The sequence below is a fragment of the Lagopus leucura genome, unplaced genomic scaffold (assembly GCF_019238085.1).
Source record: "Lagopus leucura isolate 7727_CA_CO unplaced genomic scaffold, USGS_WTPT01 Super-Scaffold_1, whole genome shotgun sequence".
In the NCBI taxonomy this organism is placed as follows: domain Eukaryota; kingdom Metazoa; phylum Chordata; class Aves; order Galliformes; family Phasianidae; genus Lagopus; species Lagopus leucura.
Genome location: NW_024962250.1, coordinates 22,481,790 through 22,509,070, shown reverse-complemented (window position 1 = coordinate 22,509,070; position 27,281 = coordinate 22,481,790). Strand labels below are relative to the sequence as shown.

Sequence of the window (27,281 nt, the reverse complement as noted above, 5' to 3'; positions counted from 1 at the left end):
TATTGATGCTTGATGTGAGAAAATTCAGACATTGTTTCTGCTTCCTTTGAATGCTCTTTAGAACCAATTTGCCAACTTGACCATCAGCAGTGACATACTTGAAAATATTTGGCTTGTCACTTTTCTGACATCTGTCTAACACATTGTCCTGAAATAAGAATTGACATAAGAGCAGAGGGATCTCTCCCTGGATTTATCAGATGGTGTCCTGATTTTTAAAGAGTCAGAAAATTATGTTACGAAATCACAAGTGGATTCAGGAATTTTCCATCTATATTCAGATTTTTTTCCATCAGTCTCTAAAGAAGACTGTCTCCAACAACATTTAAATTAACCTCCTATCTAACTGCAGTGGCTGTCTGATTCTTAAAGGACCAGAACCTCGGTGGATATAACCCAGCTTTAAATGCAGCCTTGTCAAACACAGTTCCATGCAAGGATATGATGATGCATATTTAAACCAACACTCCAGTGAAGGACCATTAAAAAAAGACCAAATGCATCACGTTGCAAGGTATTTTCCCAAAAATGCGTGCACATAATGGAGCTCCAGTATGACAAACTAGATTGTCTGCAGAAAAGACAATACCAAACTGACAAAAGGATGCACACTGCTTTAGTTTTACATTTCCAAGGAGGATTAGTCCAAAAAGAGGAAAAAAAAAATCATTAAATTATTTGTCTGAATCTCTCTTAACAGCATAATTACCAATCACAGTGTCATAAGGTGAGGGGGGATTTTTTTTCTGTGGTGTCCACTGTTTACAGCACAAATGGCTGAAGGTGAATCTAGGTCTTGACTCATTCATACACAATTCTCTTACTGTGCTGATCTCACAGTCCTTCTTCATCTTGTTCAGTCTTGACTGCTCAGTTTCTGCCATGCTGTCCTGAGCAGGAATGAAGGATGCCAAATGACAACTCACAAAAGCAAAGTCATGGGGCAGACTACTGCAGTCAGTCCTGAAGAAAATCTGGATCAAATCCAAAACTACAACTGAACTGGCTTTGGTGCCAAACTGTTCTCTGTTCTTAAACAAGTCCAGAATCAAACATATTCCATATTAACAGAATATATATTTATCGATCTCCAAAATTTATGCTACTAGTAATTCAAAATAAATGATGCTACAATTTGATGTGCTCTAACTGGAACCAGCTGTGTTGGTTTGCAGACTACCAAGATTGCTCAGAGCAGTGTTTTACTGGTTTAAAAAGTTTTAGTTACGCACTGCCCTGTGAAAGGGCGCTGGATCTTTGTTTCCTGATCTGCTGTGATGGAGAAGTGTGTCACTGCATCAGCAGTGTCCTCAAAACTCAGGCAGGCTTCCTGAGCTTCAACTTCTCTTTAGTCCCAAGAACATAATGTCTACTAATAGATGTATTACTGTGCATTTCTGCTATACGTACAGATATGTACCTACTGGAGAGCTAAAAGCATTAGTACTAGCACTTACAGATCTAACCTTTCATCTCTCCTCCATCTGAGCCTCACTTCCATTTCTGTACCATACCACTGGCATCTCTGATTATTACAATGCAAGCACAGTACCACAGCTTTTCTCCAGTTTCTCTCTTCAGTGGACTAGACTTCAGGAGATTGAGAGAAGCCACAGCACTGCACTGGGAGCACAAGCAGTGCCTACCATTCAGGAGAGAAACTTGTTCCTAGCTGAACCCCTCCTTTGTGCATCTGTTCCTGTTACGTTACACTCTCCATATTTCAATGTTCTTATTTCCACCATGAATCAGGTCAGCATTAAGGTGCCAATCAAGAAATAGAACTGAATCACAGCAGCCTTAACCAAAAAAAACACACTGACGTTGGTGAATTATTACTCTTCGGTTACACAGACCAGAATGCAAGGGGAACTGCAACCAGTATAATCAACAAGGTAATGGGCACACAGACGTAAGAGTAAACATGGAAGTCTCTCTAATCTTCAACTCATAAGGACTTGATCAGCTGTGATTCATGTTTTACCTGTCTGTCCTTCTCTCCCCTTTTTCACTCTCACCCTCTTGTTCAGTCCTTCCATTCACACAACCATCCTCACAGCAATCTTCACCAACTTCCTGTGTTATGCCTGTATGACAGCATTTATGTCTGTGGAAGTTCCAAAGCTACAGAACTGATTAATGTTATACCTGCTCACTCCTTGTCATTTGCATTACAACTGTCAAAGTCACCAGGCAGCTTTACCTCCATGAGGAAAATATCCTTGGAGCTCTGAGCTTGGACCTTTGGGTGCTGGATTTTTACTGCCACCGTTCTCCCGTCCTGCAGCACTGCCTTGTGCACCTGGGCTAGTGATGCTGCTCCCAAAGGTGTGTCCTCAAAACTCACAAAGAGTTCTTTTACCTGTCAGGAAAAGGGAAAGAGGCATCAGCTTGGGGTGCCAGAAACCACCCATAAGGAAAGCCTTGACCACTGGTCAGAGGCAGTATGCACCAAATCTGTGCAGTCTCAGTTCTTTCATCATTTCTATGTCCTCTGCCTACCCTTTTCATTGCTTGGCCTCCCAATGAAGCCTGCCCAGCAAGGAAGTGTTCTTAGAAGCGGTCTGTTTATGGAAACCTATGTCAGAGTGTCAGCAGCACATTTCATCTAGGACGTGGAACGGCCAAGGCACCAGGAGAGGGACCACTGCAAGCTGTCTTGAAAACAATTTGGAGAAATTATGGTCGGCATCCTTGGCTATTGAGGGGTGCTGTAGCCACTATTAGCACAGTAGCATGATATCATCCTGGCAAACTAGGCAGGCTCCTCTGCTCCCCTAAAAAGGGGTGCCAACATGGTTATGCTTGTGCTAGTTTGTGTAACGCTGATCAGGAATTTTTGTCCTGCTCTGCAGAGCAAGATACACACAAGCTCTAAGATATCCCTAAGAGTCAGCAAAGGGAACACTTCCCACCCTTTGCCTGGGCTGGACTGATGTTGAGTGAACAGTTGAGAAACCTGTAATTTATGCAGCCAAAAAAAAAAAAAAAAGACAAAGAACATCAGTGCATTTTTATAACCTGCTTTTTAAAAGGTAATTAAAGATGGAAGCTGCAGTGAGCTAGTAATTAAGTATGAATAAAGACTTTCTAAGCGAAGTCTTCATGCAAAGTGTTAAACGAATATTCTTTTTGCTGACAAGGAGAAAAAAATACTATACGAGGAGCAGCTTGTTCCCTTCTGCAGCTGCCAGGGAATGAGCCCCCTCCTACAGCACCCTACCCCCTTCCCTCCCAACCCCTTCCACAGAAATCTATTGGTCGCAACAAACTGGAGCGTTTGCAGCAATTAGATTCCAACAGTGGCTCAGCTGCCTCCAGCAATTCACGAGGAAGGTGTCTTATTTATTTATTTAATTCTGTTTGGTCCTGGCAGCAAAATCAATTAAGTAAAACAACTGCATTTAAAAACAACTAGTTATGTGTTTTTTAATTACAGCAGGTCCATAATTCAAACCTATTGACATTCCTGTCTCGTGAGAAAAAACGTTTTTTTCTCTTCCTCCTCCCTTTCTTTTCTCTCTCACTTCACTGGATTTTGAGATTCTCATTTCAGATTAGTATAAAGAAAGAAACACCTACAGGATGACAGATGGCTCAAGGGATGTGTTGAGAGACAGATTTCTACCTTTGTGTGGTTTGTCTATCAGATGAAGAGGGAGCCCGTTAAGAAGAGACTTAAGGTGCCAGGAGGAACACATTGGATACTACGATATTCTTAAGGAAAGAAAAAACACCAACAGAGAATTTGCTACCTGAGGTCAAGCTGGGACTTTCTTCACCTCTTCTACTACACCACATCCTCACATTAAAGGAAAATACCCTTTACAGGATCCCAGACAACATTACCAGTCCACCTGTCACAAAGACAGTAAGATCCTCTAAGAGGTTAAAGCACAGAACTGGGAGTGCAATGGCCTGAATCCATTGTAAGGTACATTTTTAGCAAAACTGCATATGAACTGCATAAAATTCCAGCTGCTCTGGATCTCAAAAACTTTTAATTGCCTACACTGTCAATCCAATCATTTTCACCACTACTGAATGTGTGCGGGGGGGAAAAAAAAGCTGCACATATTCCTTCTGGTAGGAATAATATATACAATATTCTCATGTGACCAAGTTTTCCAAGGAAATATCATTTGAAGAAAGCTGTCTCAAGAAATTCTTTCGGGCAGAAGGATTTCATTTAAAATCTTTTTATTAAGGACAAGAAAGCCAGGTTAGCATTCCTGTCCACTAGAGCCAGCCCAGCAGCCCTGCTGCAGTTCAAGGGGAAATCTGTGCTTGCCTGCAGGCTCCATGCCAAGGCACCAAGGGGAGGGACCACAATGGGGTCAGAGAATTGATGGCTCCTATAGGAGCAGAAGAGGAACGCATGCACATGAGGGAGGGAGCAGATCACAGCCAGACCATTACATGAGCAGGTGTGAGACTGAGATAAAGCAGCAGCAAAATTACAGCAGGGCTCCAGGACCCCACTTAGCAAATTGCCCTCATTCATTATGAAATTGTCCTTTTGCAGCGTGCTGGAGGCAACTAGCGCCTCTGAAGTGGGCTGCACGTCCCAGAGAGGCAAAAGTGAGTATGAGGCTGCATGCTATGGAGGCAGAAAAGGGGGGAGCCAGGCTCCTACAGTGCCTGTCACAGAGGTCCTTCCCAAGAGAATGGGTGCACCCAGTTCTTGGAGCAGGCTGTATGCTCTTACTGCTCACGAGTACCCAGTGACCCTTACAAAAAATTCTACCCACCATTTCCACGGTGGCTAATTAGCAAGCAAAGGTCTGGGGGAGTTTTGAAGCTCACCTGATGTGGTACTTAAAGAATTTTTCTTCCAGGCCACAGCTCATCTCAAAGGGCTTTATCAAACTAGTTGTAACAATCTGCAATCCTAGCAGGAGATTAAACAAGCATAATTTCCAGACAGGTTTAATAAAGGTTTAAAAGAGAGAATAGAAACTTTACCAGTGTTCTTCCAAATGAGCATGACAACCAGCTGCACAGGTGTGCAGCATCCCTACACACAATGGTTTCCCTCATTAGTTTTCTGCACATCCCGCTCCACACTGGGCACGTGCTCAACCAGCAAATGAATATGTCACTGTACTTCACTGGTCGGAAACAGCCCTGGCTGCTTAATTCTAAAGAATGAAGCTTGTTTAAAATATGCAAAATCTTTTCATGATCGTTGGTATTAGTATTCACACCTTAGGGAGCTGATATAAAAGCTCTTGCAGGATCCATCTACTCAGACACTTCTTAGCATGCATTTGTGCTGAGGTTGCACCTAAGCACTGTTGTTAAGCCCAGAGTGCTATTGTACAAGGTGCAGAGCCATGCAAGCCCCGCACAAGCTCTCACGTTCTAGTTGTCCCAGGTTGTTGCCCACAATTCTCCTCATGCACTGAAGCATCTTCCCAAAGCACACACCGCTCTGTTTGAGTTCCATGGCACACGTCAGCTGATGCTGCAATGTTGAGCAACAGAATGCCTCAGTGTTTTTTGTGAATCTTGTCCTTAAACACTTAGGAAATTACTGGAAGTCAATTGGATTTAAGATGCTAAATCCTAAGTCTTTTCTGAAAGCATTGCCTTACATGACCTGCCCAGCATTTTCTGAGAAGTCTTTGGCAGAGCTGGGATTTAAACCAGATATCCTGAGTTACAGCCCAGTGTCTTAATCTTCAAACCATAAACATTAAATGCACGTCTTGCTAGCTAATTTTCTTTTGAAGTACATTGCTTCTTAATCCCAACCTTTTTATATCCATGTGCTGCAGTAAATGGTCAAATACTGCTTCCAGGCTCCAACCTGCCCACTCAACGCTGAGGTATACTTCACACTCCAGAAGGGCTGCCAACAAGCTATCCCCTTGAGCAGGATCTAAGTGATGGAACCCCCTCCTGACCCAGCACTGAGAATTCTGGCTTTTCACATCTATTTATAGAAAAACTTTCCCAAGCTCTGCCAGAGCCAAACCAGTATGGTACAGGTGGGTAACTCAGGAGACCTCCAAATGCTCAGTATTTCCATGGGAAAGGGAGCTCTTCACCAAAGCATTTCAAGACTGTCTTCAATTTATGTTTTTTTTTCCCCTCAAAGGGCCATTCAGTGTGGAAAGAGACAACAGGGAGGGAACGTCACAGAGAACTTCAGTCACAGAAAATGGGATTGGCACTGTTCATTCGTTCTGCAGAAAAATTCAGGAGCAGCAAATTGTCCATTAACACACAAGATTAGCTGACAGCACCGTTAAAAACAAGGAAAAAAAAAAAAAAAATGTATTTTTCCCCATATTGCTGAAATAAGCCATGGAACTCATTGCCACAGGGAGTTACAAATTCCAAAATTCCTGGCAGGTAGATTAGCCAGTGTAGAAAATCCAGCACAAGTTACTAAACATGAAGATACAACCTCTGACCCAAGAAATAGCTAGCCATCAGATTATGAAAGGTGGAAGATCGTATCAGGTAAAGCTCAATTGTATGCCAGCCCTGTCTTTATAGCCTTTCTATGGCACTGAACACTCCCTTCTAAATCACAGCTCCATGGATGGCAATTTGCTAAGGTGAGCAAGCTCAGACTGCAGGAGCCTTCTGAGATTTACACAAAGACTGTGCAGTCTGCAGCCTCCCAGATGGGACAGTGTGGAGCACAGTGATAATGAGATTTGCGCGACAGAACCACACGTGGGAACAGGAGCAAGTTTCCCAGGGAAGTTTTGGGCACTGCAGCTGTCATCTTCACATAGCTTAGCACAGGGTCGCCCTGCTCTCTCATGGCAGAGTAGCCAAAGAGTTATTCAGCTCTAGGCCTGACACAGCATTTCTAAGAATTATGGCTCCTAGAACTTCTAGAATTCTCCTTACTGATAATGCAACCCTACTGCTTTCAAAAGTCTGGATGCCTTTCCTGAATCAGGTCCAAGGGATGTGAACCTACCTGCTTACTGGTCACCTTTTCAAGAACGTAGACCTAACTGTCCATGGCACCAAAAAACCACTGACCCCTGCAAGAGTGAAAAACCTAGTTCTAGGCATGAGAAAATGCTACACTGGGTAGAGTAAGCTATTTCTCAGACAGCAGATGAGGGCTGTTTTTTTTCCTACTGCCCCAGCCTCTCTATCCCCTCTATGAAAACAAAATGTGACAGCGTTGCTCCAAGAATTATTAAGACAGCAAAAACTGAAAGATTAGATTTATCGCAGCAGACAGTGGATTATGAAGAATAATTTATCAAACGTCAGAACAAACAGCCTACAATTTATAGGAGGCTTTGTTGAGTCAGTGAAATCTGATTGGGCTTCTCCCCACCTAATGAATGCCAAGCTTAATTGATGGTTCCTAAATGCATCTGTCAAGAATATGTATTTATTAACTCAATATATTTAATAATATTGCAGATATACAGAGGATAGCACTTTTCTTCTGAATGGATTCCATCGTGTTCACATTACACATACACATAAGTGTCCACGTATATAGAGGTATGTATTGCATCCAAACGAATCCAGGTAAAAGGAGCATGTGTATTCTGATGCACCAAAACAATAATGTAAGGCTTATTACACAAGATTCCTATGTCTTTCAGTGCACAGGAGGGAAAGCAGTGTGGTCCTTTTCAAGGGGAGATCTGTTGTACTTTACAATGCCTGCCTCGAATTCAGCAGAGCTGAGCTCTAACATTGGTTCTCCCTGATATCCTCCTACGGAATGCTGGGCTACACCACATTGCAGAGCATCAAATAACCACGTTCAATGAAAAGTGAGGTCAGACCATAACAAACCAAGTCACCTGGTTCCACCAACCTATGCTGCTGAGGAGGTAAGACGGTAAATACTAGCTTTTGTTCTAAACAGAAGAAATTGCAGTACTCAATCCAGTAAAGGCAAGGACTGTCACAGCCAAATTGGAATCCAGCTGTCTCAGGAACACCTTCCTGATTGTGACAAGGAGATAGTTGTTTTTTTTTTTTTTTTTAATTTATTGATGAAGCTATCAGGTGTCCTCTTACCTTCCCAAGCCATGGAAAGCCAACATTAACACAGCTCAGCCACCCAGGAGTAAACATTCAACAGCAGGACAATTCCTCTTTATTGTGGCCCAGAGAAGCCAAAGGGTTGGACACCCTATACACTGCCTAAACTAGTCAGAAGCTGCATCACAATGTCAAGCTGCAAGTCCACTTCCCTTCCCCAGAAGCCAGAAGAAATTCACATCACTGAAATGAATTATTTCCTCAAGACACCTCTGAATAGTAACAAATTGCCATCCCCTCTAGTACCTTGGTATGGACCTCTTTCCAGATGCAGTTAATAAGAACAGCAACCAGGCTCCTTCAGCATCGCACTTCCTTCCACTTCCGAATACATATCTGATGCAGCTAGTCCCCTGCCTGCTACCTTAAACAACATCCACAGCTCACTCTGCCTGTAACTTGCCTTCAACAGCGGCCAGTGTTTTCCAATCCAGAGTCAAGCTAGTCCTAGCAACTGTACTTTTGGGGAACAGAAGGTGGAAGACATGCACGCTAAACAGTGTCCCTGCACACCGTTTTGCACAATATAAGCATCTATGCAAAATGCATAGAACAAAGCAGAGGCATATATATATTTATATTCCCGTTCACATCCTCCCATTTCATCACTCTGAAAAAGAAAGCAACTTGTGAGCCCCTTTCTCTCTCTCCTATGGTGCAAGCCATGGGGCAAAAGATGCCCTAACTTGCCCCATGTTTCATGCCCTCCCTTTGCGCATATAAATGATACCTTTTTTCTTAATTTGCTCTTTCATCTTGAGCTGTCTCCCACTTGAATTGAACAACGTTCATTAAATCCACTCTTTTATCTCTGTCGTTTTGGAAAAATATTTCCTCTCTTGCATCCTTCCTGTCAGTGAGGATAGAGCCACACCTGTCAATCTTTGAGACAGATTGAAAGCACGGTTCTTCAAGAGCACACAACTTGTCCACTCCATGCCACTTTTTGTGTTTTAATTGAAAAGACTTTGTTTCTCTTTTTTTTTCCCCTGCTAATAAATGAGGCTTCCCATCCTTGTTATACTAGTGAGCAGTGAAAGCAAGGCAGAAGACAACTGTCTGCTGCCAATAAATGTTCTTTTGCACAGTGTCTGCTCAAAGGGTTTCTCTTATTCCATGATTCAGTACAGGGACTCTTTCCTACTGAGATCCTAGGCTTTGAGGTTTAAGGCGTTCCCTGTAAGCTCCTCTTCTGCTCCCAACCAATAGAGCTGAAAGTGCTAACAGCAGGAACACCCCTCTAACTCCTAAGGAAGACATCAGTAGTCTTCTGCTTTTCTAACAGGTCTGTTAGCAAGTCTGAGAAGTATCCTTACCTCTTTCCTGTCTTTCTAGAAACATTCCACCAAGCTTTGCCTGCAGACACTACCCTCACCAGCACTTCCAATATCATCACTCACAAAATTCTCACCTCCTTTCTTATGACTGTAGATCAGACTGCCACTGGCCAAACTAAAAATTTCAGCTCATCTCTCAGACATCTTACAGATACTTGTCTCTTTGTTCACAGACAACATAGCGAGAGTGCATTTCCTAATCCTCTAACTCAAACCAACCCTTCTGTTTCCTTTCTCATTGCAATAGGCAGCATCACCAACCTGTCAAGTATGCCTGCAATCTTGGCCTTTTCTTCAACATAGACCTCCCTCTAGATTTCATTTCCAGGCCAGGTATAAATCTTACATGTTTTGTAAGAACAACACCTCCCTCCCCCAGCAGTTTTTTCAACACTAACACTTAAAAATATCTAAAGGCCAAGTGTCAAGGACCAGGCTCTTTTCAGCGGTGAACAAGAACAAAACAAGGAGCAACGAGCACAAACTAAAACACAAGTAGTTCCATATGAACATGAGAAAACTATCAGCCCAGTTCCCATCCTGTCACACTTGGATAGCAAAACACCTTTTTCCCTGGGGTTTGACATACACACATTGGTCTCGTCTGGACCATAAGTACTCCAAGACAAAAAAAAAAAAAAAAAAAACACCATCCAACTTCCTCAACTCACTCTGTCTTACACCTTTCCCCTCACCATGGTCTGTTAATAATCTTCCAGAAACTTTCTATCTGCTGACCAAAATTGTCTGTTTTCCTTCACCTTCAAGCATTCATGACTTGATATCGACCTGACAGTCCAGGATGGCTCCTGCCTTTGACACTCTGCCAGCGTTGATCTGTTGCATTCTATCTTACATCAAGTCTGCAAGCTTTCTAGGACAGAAGCTGATTTTCAGTCACATCTGTATAGTGCCTGGCATAGTGGACTCTTGTCAATGACTAGAGCACCAAGTACTAGAATCATAGAATCATAGAATCACCAAGGTTGGAAAAGACCTAAAAGATCATCCAGTCCAACCGCTCACCTATTCCCAATAGCTCCCACTAAACCATGTCCCTCAACACAACATCCAGCCTTTCCTTGAACACTCCCACGGTCGGTGATTCCACCACCTCCCTGGGCAGTCCATTCCAGTGCCTGACCACCCTTTCTGAAAAGTAATACTTCCTAATGTCCAGCCTGAATCTCCCCTGCCGTAGCTTGAAACCATTCCACCTATGAGTCACCTAGTGCTGATGGGTGACAGAAATACAACTGTTCTGCCCTTTGCCACTCAAAGTTCCCATTCTTCCCAAGCCACACATGCAGCAAGATACATAGAGGTATCCAATACTCTCATAACTCCTTGATCACATTCCCAAATACATATTCCAAGCACCATATCTCTCCTACAGTTATCAGTGGCCTGTCGCACATTTGGAAGGAAATGCTCCAGAGATGGGGCTAAGCTGGCACATTAAGCAAGAAAGTGAGATTTAAGAAAACACACAGAAGCAAATGAACTTCCAAGACCATTTTGACTCCTGGCATAAATACATTCCTGCCACAAATTAGCTGAAAGTAGAGCAGGAAAGGGTCAATGGATCTACAACAACAGGCTCAGTTTAGTCATGGTCAGGAAGAGGGAAGGCTCTGCTGACTGCAAAGACGCCCCAAGGGCCCTGTCAGCAGTAAGCCTGAACTACAGCAGCAGTCCTGTGAGAAATAACCAACTGCCAGAGCCTGAGGATATATAGGGACCTTTGGGAGCAGACATCACCTGTGCCTCATCTTAAATGCCTCTGATTCAGTTTTTAATGCCTGGGGGCTTTGAGAAGCGTAAGAGAGAAAGGGCTGGGAGGAAACACGTTTATGGGCAGGTTTACGTGACTATGCAGAGTGGTGAGGAGTTGAGACAGATGAGTTACAAGCATCTTAGCAACATGCAAATCTGCACACAAAAAAGGAGATAGCACAGCACAGTGCATCTTTATGCACAGTTTGTGTGAGGAGTGGCAGACGAGATCCATAGAAAGCCACGTAAAGAAGAGGCCAGGATGGTTGTTGGAGTGTCTCTGAAGAGGTAGGGTGTGCACGAGAAACAGAGTGCTGCACTGCAGGGTACAGATCTGGGAGGACAGCACACTGCTTACACGTGAGTGTATGCTACAACAGACCCATCTACTCCACCTCCTAAAACTGACAGGAGAGGGGGTGGAGAGAGGAGAGATCAGTGCTCCTGTGAGTACTACAAGGATTACTCCTATGTTTCTTCAGAAAGGAATGACGTAGAAATGCTTCCAGGCCTAAGACAAAAAGCAGGAATGGCAGAAGCTGCATTGCACTGCCCAGCAGCCTGTCACCAGAGTAGACAAAAGTGTGACATGATAAAAACAGGCAGAGTACAAAGCCCCAGTCTTAGCTAGATTCTGCCCAGCTACGTTGCTTCGTTGGGCCCTGGACATAATTATATCAATGCAAGTGAGATAAAGTGTTACTGATGTAAAACATTACCCAGAAGAATATGGAAGAGTCTTAGAAGAGCAGCTTTGAAGTAGACATGGAAGTACATGCAGCCTGGTAGATAAGGCTATCAGTCTGAATGGCATGCATTTCACAAAGCAGATATAATGCACTCACTACATTAGAAGAAAGATGCTAAAAGACAGTAAAGCCCTGCTGGAGATGTTAAACTCATCACAGAATGGTTTGTGTTGGAAAGGACCATAAAGATCTAGTTCCAAAGTCCCTACCAGGGACAGGGACACTTGCCTCTAGATCACACTGTTCAAAGCCCCATCCATTCTGGTCCTGAACACTTCCATGAATGGGGGATTCACAGCTTCTCTGGGTAATCTGTTCCAGTGTGTTACTACCCTCATAGTAAAGAGCTTCTTACCAATATCTAACCTAAATCTAATCTCTTTTAGTGAGTCAGTTACTGGTACTGATTATACCTTGATGAAATATTAAAACACCTGTACATCTGGCAAGAGGCACAGCTGTATAGTCCACCCCACATAGAAAAGGTGCAGTGACTGAAGGGAAGCAGAGGTAGGGTAACTGTATGGGACTCTGGAGTTCATGTCCTTGGCAGCATACTCTCAGAAAGAATGTATGCAGATCCAGAACACTCGTTCAAGAGAAATAACAACACAGCAAATGAGATCTACAACTGAATCTCTGCCAAAAGCACCACTGACACCCTGCTGGGGAAGGGCAACAATGCTTCCCCTAGTGACGATGCCAGAGCTTTCAGAACTAATCCAGGGAAGAAAGCCCTGTGTGAAGCCAGCCACATCATTTCCTGCTTCCTTCTTGTCAAACTCCCCTTTGAATATCAGTCTGTCCTTTCCACTCCTGCCCATATTTCCACTATTATTCATGGCTCTACTCTGATACATCTGCTCTTTTTACAGTTTGTTTATTCTCTGTCCCTTCCTCCTCTTCCTTCCATGTTTCTTCCCTTGCCCTCAGATCTTGTTGGGCTGCCAGGTCTCGAGTTCAGTGACATAACTCAGCTGATTTACCCTCCTTAAAGCAGTGTCTACTCTCATGTAAATCACCCTCCAAAACCCGCCTGTGAAATGGGCTTGTTCACTAAACTCTATGAATAGGAAAGTAGGCACAGCTGGCCTATTCATAATCAACATAAAAAATAGATTAGCACTTTACAGATTAAACATTATCGTTTCAACAGTTAACATAAATCAACTGCACTTACAGACCTAGCATTGCTGCTGCCACTGCAAGGTGACAGGCGTTGCAAAGGGAAAGGCTGTCAGTCCGGGGTGCAGTGGTGAACAGCTCATCTGTCTTCCACCTTGATAAGTTCTCATCTGGCACCCCAAGGGTGCACTGCCAGAGGTTGTTACAAGGAGAAAAGTTGGCTAGGGAAACAAAGGCAGGGGGTTAATTTTTATTAATTCACACGCATTTCTGAGCAATCCAGCAACCCACAGTTCTAGGGCCAAAATCCAATTGACCTACATCCCTCCCTAGGGCTGATGCAGCGAAAAACAGCACAGAACAACACAAAAAGAGCAACAGAGTCAACTCCTGGAACAGAAAGAGATCAGTCACTCTTTAGAGGCTTCCCTGTTATCTAGCTCTGTTTTCTATAGCTCAGAATCTTTGGGCCCTTGTGGCTGAATCAAAGCATTCTATCTAACGTAAGCAGGGACACCCATTCAAAAAAACAACAACAACAAAAAAAAAAACCCTCACCATTAACTGAGGGAATCACCTCATCAAAGAAGGGCCAAGAACTGAGATTCACTCCATTGCCCTGTTGTTAGCAATGTTAGGAGCGTGGACCAGAGTTAGCCACTGACCAGGCTGCACCGGTTCCTTCACCAGGTAATGGACACCAAGTCATTGGAGCTGTTCTGCCATGCACACTGCCACCAACATGCTGTGGCTGTGTAGTCAGTGGAGAGATAAGACCCACAGAGCCAATACAGTCAGTATCATTCCCTTCCACCCTGCTCACACACTGAGAACCACTCAGTGTCTCAAAAAGTTAGCTCAAAAAAGCCAACCTGAAATTTCTGAGCTGGTCCTGATGATTCTAAGTGTCTTTAACAGGACATGCTCTTAAGAACTGGTCTCAGCTCTTTCAAACAAAAAAGAAAAAGAAAAAAAAAAAAAAGAAGAGGGGCACACAGGAGCCCCTCAGGGACTTAGGTATCTCCTTGCCAGCAGGGTCAAAGATGCCAGCAAGCCACAAAGGACAGGGCAGCAAAAGTTACATTGAGTATTTAGTATAAACCCTTTTAACAAGCCTTGGTAATTTTAATTGCTCTAGCCTCTTTCTGCCCTTTCTTGATAAATGGGAATAACAGTTAATAGACCTGAACCAATCCATTACATCCAATAAAATGTTTGGCAAAAATTAGCTTTTTTCTCTACTCAGAACTGATACCACTATGGTTCCATCCATTATCAGAAATGAGCCAAGTAAAGTATATTTTCTACTAATCTTCTGGAATTTGGAAGGGCTGGTGCTGAACAGCCTCTTCTGAGAATTTGCCAATTTGAGATGGAGTGGTAATGTGAGTTTTGTAAAGGAAAAGAGCATTGGTTTGCTTCAGCTGAGCTCTCCTGGCACAAGCTGTAGGTCACGTGATTTTATTGCTTCAGTTGTCACAGACAGCTTCATGTGTTTGGCTCTGAATCATGCATCTTGTAAAACCAAAGCACTGCAAATCTCACAGAAAATAAGTGCAAAATGTGCTTAATGCTCACAAATGTAACTTGACTGTTATACAGAGAACATTAGAAAACTTTCTCTTTTCAGGCTGGCCTGCTTAGTATGGACTGAAACACTTGGCTCACTAATGGTGGATAGAACTTGGAAACTCCCAAGATCCCAATGCTTGCTTCAATTTTCAAAGCGCTTTTGCACGTAAGGCTTCCCATGTGGAGGATTTGCCACGTTCTCACCCACAGCAACCCTTTTACCAGAAAGAAAATCTTCAGGAAAGATTGAAGCTCAGCATCCCTTCACAGAATCATAAACTCCCAGACTGATTCCATAGTACCAGAAAACAGCTCACCAGATTGCCTGCACACCTCAAAAACTCAAAAATGTTATGTCTATTCTACATGTTAGAAAAATGCAGACACACCAAGCTGAGGCCCCATAACTCGTTATTTTATGTCCTTTGTTTTGCCTACAAACAACCTTTTGCCAAAAGATGCCAGATTCACCACGTCATGTTTTTAAGTTCTTGATGGGTCAAGAGATAAACAACTGGACAGACCTAAAATTCTGACAGAAAACAGGAGATGCAAATGGGGCACAATCAAGTAGGAAATTAGCAAATCAGTGGATGGACAAGTGACAGGATTCCCTGCTCCCTAAGAGAAAAATCAAGCTTGTTATACCCAGCCTGTGCCTGTATCAGAGCATCAAATAGGAGTACCTATGAGCGTACAGCAGATACAGAAGCCTGGAACTGGAACGGTGACCCATGTGCTGAGATGTGGTTTGTGTCTATGGATAGAGCACTGCTGAGCACATCCACCACCTTCACGGGGTGAAAACGTGGAGCACAACCTGGCACAGATGTGCTGTGCATTACCAGCTGAGACCTGCACCAGGACAACACTTCAGGTGTCATCAAATCTCTCAGAAAACTATACTGAAGAGACCCTACCATCTGCACACAAGACACACTGAGCCAATAAATTCCATGCAGGTAAGCTATATATTAGCCCCTATGCACCTAACTAATCTGCAAATTAAAGATTAGTTATTTTGCAATTAGTAATTCTGCAAACCAGAATTACTCCTTTCCATGCCATTCTTCATTGCATTTTCTGAACTCAAATATTTCAGTTTCTTGCAGAAGGTTAAAAGAAAAGTAATCCCTCAGAAATTTTGCTGTCCAACTTTTTTTAATTGTAAATCAGTAAAGTTAAAGGATGACAAAGAAGATTAACCTCCCACCTATACACCAAAACTTTCCTTTTCATGGGCAATGGGGCTTAGTGCACCTGGGAAAAGAAAAAAGCCTCCTCACGCAGGGCAGGAGGGAGCACCCTGTCTCAAAGCTCCCTGGGAATAAAGACACCAGCTTGTCATTGGTGTGGCATTAAGGATCAATAACTCTGGAGCCTGAAAGCAGAGCATGCAGGAACACAAGTGACAGAGCAAGGAGGACTGCCTGACTCACACAAAGCACCGTTTACTTTCCCTCTGCATTTAGCACTGGGGCCCTGGTTTTGGGCAGCTGGCACCTGCATGGTTCCTGTGCAGGGGCAGCAATACTGAACTCCACCAGCACCAAGAGGCTCATACCCACAGAATGGCAGAGATGGGGCACAGTAGAGGCTGTCATAGCAGCAGGACCCATACAGTGGCTGTTCCTGCCTTCCAGTTGAGTAATGCAAGCCCATTTGTTCTGGGTGACATTAATGCTATTCACCATCCATCTACAGACTCTTTAAATTACCTATTTATGGCCAAAATCCCTTTCATAATTGATAAAAATCTCTTTTTTATAACTCAAGTTATTGAAAAAAGTGAAGATTTTTATTCCTCATTATAATTTTAATACAAATGTGTTTTTTTTATTGACAGCTGCTTGAAAGCCCTGAAAGGCCTACTGAGAGAGACTAGAGGAGGGGTGGGAAAAGGGCCAGATCTTCCTGTCCCACAGCCAGCCCTGTGCTCATTACAGCAGCATGCAGAGTTATTGCCATCACAGCCCCCACTCTGGGGTGTAACAAGAGGCTGGCAATGTCACAGAGGAACAGGAGATCTCCTCTGCTGGATACAAAACCCACAGCAGGCACAAGAGGCTTTCACTGACCTAATTGCAATTTCCCCGTGTCTGGTAGTCATGTACACGAGGGCCAACTTCAAAGCACACACCTGGTACAGCATTACTAGAGGGTGCTTAAGGTGTACTATTAGAATCAGGATCACAAGCAACAGGAGACCTGGACTCAGAGGTTTTGCCAAGGCATATACAGCATGTTTGTGAGAGCCATCTGGTATCAGACGCACAGCATCAAGAGTGAGAGCAACTGAGCACTACCTGAGTCACAGCAGCACATTCACGCAGAGCACTCTACCACTCTGTGCAAACCTGGGGTAAACAGGCAACTCTCCTGGCATCCTGGTCTGGTTTAACAACACTGCCAGCCTGGGAGGTGGCTGGCTGGGGCCATATCAGGATCTGCAGCATCATAATCTGAAGACCTTGTCATCTAGTAGGGCAAGTGAATCTTCTCCAGTATAACATACGGAGTCAGCTAAAGAAAGTGTTTCACATTCCCTTGGGAACAACTTGGATGCTGCAGGACATGCAGTGTAATATCCAACAGCATACTAAGTCTTTAATACTCTCCCACAGAGTCAAGTACGCTTCAACAGTCCTGCACATCAGAACTAAGCATATGTCTTGCAGTGCTTAAAGAGCAGATAAACAATTCCTGAAATAAAGGAATCAGACTGTCCTCTCTGCCATTGCTGTGGCAAAGGCTGCCATGCTGTACCAAGAGTTCATACAGAAATAACAGTAAAAAGAGATTCTCCTATTCCTGCTGTCCTTTCTCAGACTGCAGCAGCTCAGTGGCAGGGAAGTTTCTTGCTATAATGATTAAGGTTGTCATAGCAAAAGCCAGGGCATTAGTACCTTGCTGCATCCCAGCTCTTTTCCCTGGTAGGTTCACATGGCCATGTGGCATTGCATGTGACCATGCTCCCCTGGTGTACATGCTTATATTTCAACAGTGGATGCATAAGGCCCGTGTACTCAACAGAGAAACTGTTGGGATCACCACGAGCAATTTAAAGTAGAGTGACAAAAGGGCAAGCCTCCCTCTTAGCAACAGTTTTTGTACAGGGATAACATCTTCTCAGACAAGAAGTATGTTTCCTCTTGCACAGCACTAGTGCAGTGCCAACACAAGGGTAGGAACGCAAAGAGAGCAAAGCCCATTGACTAAATAAAGGCTGGGTCCCCCAAACACCGCTGTCTGTAAAAATACATCTTGATTGAGAAACCACAGCACAGGACCACTGCCTCACATGCTTTGTTCACTAATCATAGTAAAACCATCAGCGTATCCCACCTTGCTCAAGCAGCAAGCTCCATGACTGTACGGCTGCAGGAGGATTCTTACAAACGGTAAGCTTGTCCTTGCACTGGTATAAAAGCCACAGCCTTGGAGGTGCAGGCTAATCATGCAATTAGAAACTACTTCCCATTACCAGTGCTCCCACAAAGCAAGGCTGGACTGACATCCTTCTAAATGTATAGCTTTACACATATTCAAGCTCCTTATACGATTTGCCTTCAACAGAGAGAAGAGTCAACCTCTGGGCTCACCCCAGCCCTTTCTCCCAGCTTTGAACTAAGTGAGCAGTGGAAGCAACAAACTCAATCCCTGCCAAGCTCTCAGTAAGGGCCTGTTTTGCCTTTCAGTCTTCCCTGGAGCCCAACAAACTCTCCAGCAGTAGTGTAAGTGTATGCTGATGTGAGAAATTTTGATGGTCAAAGTTTCTAGAGGCCTTTAGCTTAACAGCAACTGAGACTGCTCCCGTTCCTGCAATTTTCACTCAGCTCTTGAACAGCTTCAGTAGCTGCTTGTGAGGGGCCAGAATCATTACAAAATCATTACAAAAAACAAACAAAATCCTAAATTTACCACCTTGTAACTAATAACCATGGACATTTACCTGTGATTTTAATACCTCCCAGTTTCACCAGTTATTCCACTTTCATATATTCCATTCTCTTTCATTTCTCTCTTCTTTCAATCATTGTTCTCTTTCTCTTTAGCATTTCCTCTTTCTCTTCCCATTCCTATCTTTTTATCCCCCCTGTCTCTTTAAAATTAAATATCGCCCAGCACTGCCCATGTGGGTGCTGTGAATGCTAAGAGGAAAAAGGGCTGCTGTGGAGACTGGATTCAAGCTGTCTCGCTGGGAATCAATGAGGCATGGAAAGCTTGCCTAGCTCCCAAAACGCTGAAAGAGACCAGGATATGTCTGTGGCAGCTGAATAGAAGGACGGGCCCACCTCCTTAGCATGTGGCTCTGCTTCTGAGAGACACCACACAGGCAGACAGAGGTGGCTGTTTTGATCATTTAGTAGCAGCTAACCTCAAGGTGGTTTTTCCACATCTGCAGAAGTGAGATTGCAGGGTGAAGCCCCATAGAGCAGCAGGGAGCAGACAGCCTGTCCTGCTCCATCTATCCACTGAGCTATGAAACACAGCTGGTACTGGCCAGGCTCTGAGGACACAGCGCCGAGAAATGAAGCATCTAGCTTGCAGGAAGGCAAAGAGAATGCAGGCCAGAAGCTGACACTAACCCTGCCATTCAATTGCAGGGAATACAAACTGTCATTTCTAACAACAACCACCACATCCAAATCCATCCACAATTTATCTACTATGTAGGTGCAAATACTTCAGTCAAACCCCCTTGTTCTCTCCACACCTCCTCACCACACAGACTTCCTGAAACACCCCCAAAGAGCCCCATAAACCTCTTTTGTATCAGCAGCTCTGTATGTGCACATTGCTTCTATTCTTCAACAGCCTGTCTCTCACCCAGCAATTCCACCTTTTCTACTACTGCCTTTCCACAGTTTCCTCCTCCCTCCCACATCAGCTGTGCTCCTTGAAATGCCCCTGGTCAGCCTGGGAGTTGTAAGGCAGATCTCTTCTCATACAGGGCAAGACAAAAAGCAGCAGAATGCTCTCTTTAAATATCACAGTTACTTTCCTTATATCTGATGAACACAGACACCCACCTCTGATCTCAGTGCTGCAGCCTGTTGGGGGTTAATGGTTACAAATTCCTTGGATATTATGCTACCTGACTGCAAGCACCGAAAGTGATTTATGCTATTATTTTCTTCAAAGGTTAATTAGGGGCTCAAAAATCTAAAGGGTTGTCAGTGCCAGCTGGAACTGGTCTACTGCAGTCAAGGGAAAGCAGTCTTTCCTCACAGAGCCCTGCAAATGCATCTTTGTCCTGAACAGCCCTTACCTCTTTGCCCAGATCCTCGCGGATGACTTGCTCGATCTCTTGTCTGGTGCTCTGTGGGGCCTGGCTGTGCAGCACCTTGAGCGTGCGGGTGTACTCCTCTGGCAGCAGGTAGTCAAGTGCCCCCAGGTGCTGGCCCACCTTGATGAAGGTGCCTCGGTTAGCACAGCACAGCTCTCGGAGGCGCTCAGCAGAGCGCAGGTGCACCTGCAGAGAGACAGAACATCAGCCAAGCCCTTTTGCTACCTATTACATGCACAGAACCACGTGTACACCTTCTATTTACCCGCTGTTGAAACACCCTAGGAATTTCCATTCTTAATTTTGGGCTTCGTCTGCGTAAGTTAACTATTAGGACTCCACCTTGATTTAGTGGGACTGAAGTAGACCAGGACAAGATACTCCAGAGCATAAGGGGCTTCCATGTGTATCTGCACAGGCACCATGATCACGGACATCCAAACAGCTTTTGGCTCTGCCCAGGGCTACATCTTCACACAGAACATAACATCTACCATAATTATTATCCACCACTATGATGCACAGGGAACCCTTGTCAAAAGACAAGTGTCAGTACTGCAAACAATACTGGACCATGTTTGAAAGAACAAAGAATTCAAGTGAGAAGAAAATTGCAGATACCAACCTAGGAATAATCTGGAGCCTGGAAGAAGAGTCTGTTAAAAAATATTATTAAAAATAATTAAAACTACAAATATCTCTGGTAGTGAGGAAGGGCAATACATGGAAGTTCTTCACACTCCTCAGCCAAAAGGAGAAATTACACCACTCAAGTCCAGACACATCATAGTCTTACTACTCACATTGCCAACAAAGTGACAGTAGTTTTATGGACTGGGAATTAGGAGACTTTAGTTTTGCTTACACTAGCCAAAAAGCATGGAAACGACAAAAACTATCATCTACCACTTGCCCATTCCTGAGGTTCACTCTGCCTCTCAAGAGCCAACCAGTTACCAGATCTGTTATTGACAATAATTTATTCTGCTATTATTACTCTCAGTAGGAAAGCCTCCTGCCAAGGACAGAGCTACTCAATATTCTTTCATAAACTTCAGATAAGCTTACCAATACGTTAATAAAATCTAAGCAAATCAATGACAAAAAGCAACTATGTGCCCATCTCCTGGCAGTGCTCAGCATCTGTCTTAATAGAGGCCCTTAAATTCCTATGGCTTCCATGTTGTAAGTCACTGAAGGTCAAATCCTGCAGTGCAGACCTCATCTGGCCAGGAAATACCAAGATACCGGGGTAAGGAACTCTACTGAAAGCCGTAAAGTACGTGGTAGAGATGAATACCATCACAAAAATGCAGAAATGTCACTACATCCACACCCACAGTCTCCGTTTAGTGGCCGCTTCTGCCCTCCATGCAAAGCAGTGCTATGTCACACCACAGGGCACGGCAAATGTCTTGCTTCTGGGAATGTCAGGGGACAGGCTGGATGCTGAGCTGCAAGTGCATGAAATACAGGCCAGGGGGAGTGTGAGGAGAATGTGAGAGTCTCTCACACTCTGCATGTGAGATCTGACAGCTTGATGCACACATGCACGCATATACACACACACACACACACACCTTCCCTAGGTGGCCACACACAAGCAAGCATAAATGCACAAAGAACATGCTTATCTCAGCATACTGCCTGCTCAAAAGCTCTCACAGAGGCATAAGTAGAAAATAATTTCCACAAGCAGTCCTGAAGCCTCCCATATTCCTGTGCTAAATCTTATACACCTCCTTTGAAGCTCTTGCTGTAACAAGCAGGGCTTTATCCTGGTTGCTTTCTGCTTTTCCCTTCTATGTGCAGAAGAAAAAGCAGGCCAAAAGGGGATATGGAAAAGAAGCTGTGAAAAGGACAAGAAAACAAAGGAGAACATGGGAAGGGAATAATGGGATGAAAGAGGAAAGCAGGAGGAAGGAGGAAGCCAGAGCAGCTGGGTATTTTGTCACAGCACAGGAAACTCAGCCCATTACAGGAACGCAGCCTGCAGTGCAGCTTTGATAACTGCCCTCTGCATAGTCCTCTAGCAGCAGAGGAAGTCCTGCTGAAGGCTGAGTGGGGCTGACTCCCCGAAAGTGCTGGGCCAGCTGCAGCCCAGGGCACAAGAAGGACACAGCACCAGGCCTGCCTCCTTGCAGATGCACTCGAAAACCTCCAGCACCAAGTGAAGGCCAGCACATGGTCTGTGATTCCCACAAGATGCAGCAGGAGCCCATTGAAAGGCTCTGGGCTGCTGCACAGCTCAAAGTAAAGCACCAGACATAGATGCCAGGGCTGTAAGACAGGACTGTCTTACACTGGCCAGCTAGGACCAGAGGCACTGGCCCCGAAGTATTTTGCCACCTTGCAAGGATCACTGGGAAATGGCTGGGTGGTGAATGACCAAAGGCAGCTGGGAGGAAGGAAAGCTCAAGTAACTGCATATACAATCAATGCAGACACACTTGGATGCAAAGTTTATCTTCTTGCCTGTCACTGCAGACATGACAGGAAGTTTTAGCCCTCCCAAACTTATCCATCCAGCAGAGAACGTAGTTTTGCCTTGTGATCACAGCAATCCTTAACAACAGAGACAATGGCACTCTGACAGAAGAGTTAAATGGATCAGGAGCCCCACACCCAGCACTCTCCACAGCATGTTTATGACTGGTCTGGCTGACACTGAGACAGCTGCCCTAGATGCTGTCAGGATCAGGGAACAGCAGCTCCTGCCCAGAGAGTGTTGACTGAACAACATATATTGGAAAAAGAAAACCTAACTGTAGCCTTCAACTCAACAAAACTTCAATCTTCATTAAAGGTGAAGGTGAGAATGAAGCAGGACTGTGAATCTCGCTGTCAAGGTCTCTTTTCTTATCACACAGGACAAGGTGTTCAGAAGAAAAACATTCTTACTGCTATTAATTGATCTCAAGTCAGGTCATTGTCCAAATGTAGTATTTGTTTCTTTCATCCTAGCCATAGGCAAAGTAAGAGAGCCACACTCCTCCTACCGTGCCTGCCTCTGTTGACCCACGTTTCTGCCCCATCTCAAAGAAACTGCACGGTGAATGGAAATCCCCCAGAATGCCTCAGAGCTTTCTCCAAGGAATCTCACAAGATACTGCTTTGCTACATAAGCAATACCTTGAAAATTCTTCTTATCGGGGAAAGAGCTAGGAACAACAGCTAGTTAGACATGGACCTGCTTGTATGCACCCTGCCTAGGAGCATGCTGCAAGGAAAGGAAGCGTTTCACATACAGAGGATTACCAAGAATAAGCTTCCCTCAGGAAGCACTTCAGATCACAAATGCTGTCTGAGCATGCAGATGGCTGCTTCCCTAACCCACATGGGCATCTCTTTCTCACTCCATACTCTCTCCAAATTTCAGCACGATCAATTGTCCATTAGCTTACAGCATGGCTATCCAACCTACGTGGCTTGCCTAAACCCTGAGACTAGAGTGGGATTAACACTAATTACTAAAATGGTTCCATGTGGGCCATAATGAAAGCAGGAATTCTCAGATTTAGAGACACCTCTGGTATGAAGCACATAGTCTCTGCAAGCAGGAGAGCACGAGGACATTTGTTAATTTACTCTTGATGTACAAGCAGATCTGGCTGCTCGAGCCATTTTGTTGCTTTTGAAGGAGTCTTTGCTCACGGAGACCCTGGCAAAGCAACAGACATGCAGGTGCCACAAATGAGCAGACATTAATCTGACCTTCAAATGAAGGAACTAATTTAGAAGATAATAAACACCAAAGCTAAGATTTCCTGGTGCCAACTTGAGTATTTTATTTAGTGATAGAACTGGCAACAAAAGAGCTCAGAAAGGCCACTTAGGACAGCAAGGTAAGTGGCAGAAGCATTCTTCATATGAAAAATCCTTCAGAAGAGTCATTCCAACCCTGAGGGGTATACTCAAAGTTGGCAAAACGTGAAATAAGGATTAGGGATGCAGAGAGAAGAATCTGAAATGCAATTAGTCAAAGACATAACAAACAAGTCAGCAGAAATTCCTGGTGATGAGAGCTGCCTACAAGAATACTGCAACCACAAATTCCTCGGAAAGCCCATCAGTCTGGATTTTTACAGGAAGATGGGTCTAGAACAGCTGCTCCTTCCTCTCACCCCGCACAGGGCAGCACACTTGGACAGGTGAACAGCAGCAGTTCCACACTGCTTCCTGCCCATTCATTTTCACTTTAAGGCCTGGTTTTATGAGGTCCTGGGCAGCCTAGTCTAGTGGGTGGCAAGTCTGCTCACAGCACAAGGTTGGAACTTGATTTTTAAGGTCCCTTGCAACATAAGCCATTCTATGATCCCACCTACTTCTCAACCTGAGCAAGAGAGGGGGGGTGGAGATGCCTTCTCTTGCCACTGCCAGATTCTGAGAAGTCTGCCATAGGCCTGCCCATCACTGCTAACAGTGGGGATACGCTCTCCACATCAATATTTTTAAAAAGCTGAAAACATCAATCATGTAAAAATTGCACATGATTTCAAAAGGTAGCTGAAATGTTAATAATGATAACAAAGAAAAAAAGACTGTGCATTAAAACTGTTAGCTTCCAGAGAACCAAAGGGGAACAAATGGTCTTTTGCTTTTAAGAAAGTCCAGAATAATCTGGGAAATTACCATCTTGTTAGCTTTTGTTCTGTATCAACTAAATTAGCTGAGACACTAATTACAAAGAGCACTAAAAAAATCATCTTGTTATCCGTGATACCAATGTAAAAAAGCCAACAGGAATTTGGAGAAAGTAAAAAAGGAAATCATTCTTCACCAGTCCACTAAAATACTCTGAGCACATTAATGCAACAGTCAATACAAGAGAAAGGGGGGGGATATTCATCAGGGCTTTCTAGTGCCTTTCAATAAAATCCCCCACTAAAAGTGAAAGGAAAAACAATGAATTATTGGACAAGATGTAAGAGCATTCTTTTACATCGTTTGCTCAGTTGTCCCATTCCATGCTCAGAATTCCATCTTCACAACAACAAGCCCAGAGCACTATGGACAGTAAGAGTGGGAGACTCTGGATAGGACAAGGGTGCAACACGTAGCGGTGTTTTCACCACAGCTTCATTCCAACTTGCTCTGAGCAATTTTAGACGAGGTGATACTGCAGAAGTCCTGTCCATATTAGCACCTGCAATGCTGTCATTCCATTGAGGCTAAGCTAGCAGCAAAAACACCAAGAAATGTGCTGAAAAGGGAAACAGGTAGCACCCATAAGGCAGAAGGGGCTACAATGGGATGTTCTTCATCACTGCTGAAAACTAACAGTAGTGTCCTGTTAATCTCCTCTTACACTAAGTTTTAATTTCCCTATTAGCAGTAGAAAGAGAGAGAACAGCACAGTGACATAACTTGCAGGAGATATAAAAGAAAGTATTCAACACTATGGAAAAATAAGTGCTGCCAGGTCCCTCCCATAGAGAGGAAAGCAATCAATAGAGGAGCAGATCACAGTCAGCACTTACCGCTGCAAGGTTACATGTATCAGAAGGAGCAATGTATCCTACCCACACACTCTGGTGGGTTCTAAACTACTTGTAAGCATTGAACACGTGCATCCTGTTGCTGCGGACGGCTAAGCGAAGGCACCTGCACAGCGCACCCTGTAGGCCTCAGGAAAAAAAAAAAACCAAACGGTGTGTAACTGTACAAGGAAAGAGAAAAAGACGTGAGAGGTATCAAAATGCTATTGTATAAACTGAAAGCACAAAACTAACAGATTCTGGGCATTCCATCACAGAATGAGGAACAGAAGAAAAAGCAAAGAGGGCAGAGAAAGGCAAGAAAAAAATTAACATGCATTTGAGAAGAGACCATAAAGAAGAGATGCGAAAAGTCAAGGGGCTGTTTTGATTAGAGAGAGTTACTGTTCAAGAGAGAAAGGAGGTACATGAAATAATAAAAGGCAAATCTGCCATTCCTATTTCAAGTTCCCACAAAACAGCAAATAATGTGGTATTCCACAAAACAACAATCTTTTTAGTCATTTTTTTTAAACACCATTTTGTACAGCATTAACCAGGGGCACTCACTGTCCAAAAAGCCAAGAGCTTAATGGTAAAGGCGCAGACATTCACGATAAAACAACCATAACTGATTTAATATGGAGCTTTTCATCTCTAGAAGTGCTTTCACAAAGCTTTTTACAAAACTCAGGATTGCTGTCCCCCGTGTTACAGACTCACAAGATCATTACCTGTAATAAAACGCCTAAAGGGCTTTAAACACTCTTGCTCAAGGCATCAAGACAAGAATCACCCTATTGATCAGCCGCAGTGAGAGATAGAATGAAATGGGGTGGCTCCCACCATCATTAAAATCTCCGAAGAACCCATTTGGTGCATTCAGCTCCCATATTCCAATAACACTGGGCAACCTTTTTGCTGTGACTCAACTGGTTTCCAAGGATCTTCTATATTTATTAAATTCTCTGCCACTGTAAAGACTTGGAAATCCTGATAACAGTGGGGCTGCACGCACATGACTAGCAGATCTATAGAGCAGCTTTAAATAACCTAAGGCAGCACAAACTGGAGAGGAACAGAAGGAAGTCCACCCCAGTTTAACACCGTGAGCGACTGAAATCACATGCCATGACAAATATTTCTGTACTTCTGTGCTTTAAAAATAACAACAGAAAGCCTAGAACCCATTGAAACAACAGTGTGGTTGCATCCAAGAGGCTGTTATCTCCTTTAACATGTCTGAATAGCATCCAGTTAATATAACTACTACTGCCTTCCCTAGCACTATCCACCTGGTAATCAAACTGACTGACAGCAGGGATGTGGCAGTGAGACACAATACAAAATGGAATTCTTATTGCCTCCTTTATACACTACCTTTTATTCCTACTATTTACAAAAGCTCATTCTTATGCACACCAGAGACTTCCCACTCAAATGCTTCCTTCCACTAATACTAACTGATCGCGCTGCTGATTGCAAGCTGAAAGTGTATCTTTGGAACTGGAATACTCCGGATGCAATGCAGCCCACAATCTAATAATTCATTATTTGTGTAAGTCATGTACAACACTTACAAAAATTTCTCTGTGGGTTTCTGTCTGCCCATAGGAGATGAAGGCGTTCCACATGTTCTCACTTAAGCAGGTAGGTTGGTACCTTTTCAGTCCTGTACATTTTAGTCAGCTGTGTTCAGGGGTAAAAGAGCTTCATCCAAATCCCAGATCACACTGCTATACCTCATAAGAGTCCTGGCAGAGACCAAAATCCTTCAGAAATTCCAGCACAACCATAGGTAGCCAGTGAAACAGCCAGAAAGCAGGAAAGAGAGAGCTATACAAGGACTGCTCTGAAAGTAATGCCTCCTATGACATCAAAGGCAGATAGCAGTGGTGGTATGGGAGCAGAGATT

At 43.9% G+C, this 27,281-nt stretch overlaps 1 protein-coding gene across 6 annotated transcripts in view; it reads right to left on the bottom strand.

The window, feature by feature from the left end:
* The window catches only part of ADCK1 (aarF domain containing kinase 1), a 79,033-nt gene that overhangs the window by 25,289 nt on the left and 26,463 nt on the right, over positions 1-27,281 (bottom strand). For 4 of the 6 annotated variants that reach the window (XM_042869116.1, XM_042869096.1, XM_042869106.1 and 1 more), the window contains 2 exons: positions 19,872-20,075; positions 2,204-2,362 (listed from right to left, as the gene is read on the bottom strand). In XM_042869116.1, coding sequence (XP_042725050.1) covers positions 2,204-2,362; positions 19,872-20,075 — 363 coding nt within the window. Of the gene's footprint in view, positions 1-2,203; positions 2,363-2,502; positions 2,571-19,871; positions 20,076-27,281 lie in introns of those variants that run through there. The other 2 variants (XM_042869136.1, XM_042869126.1) reach the window with 2 other exon arrangements.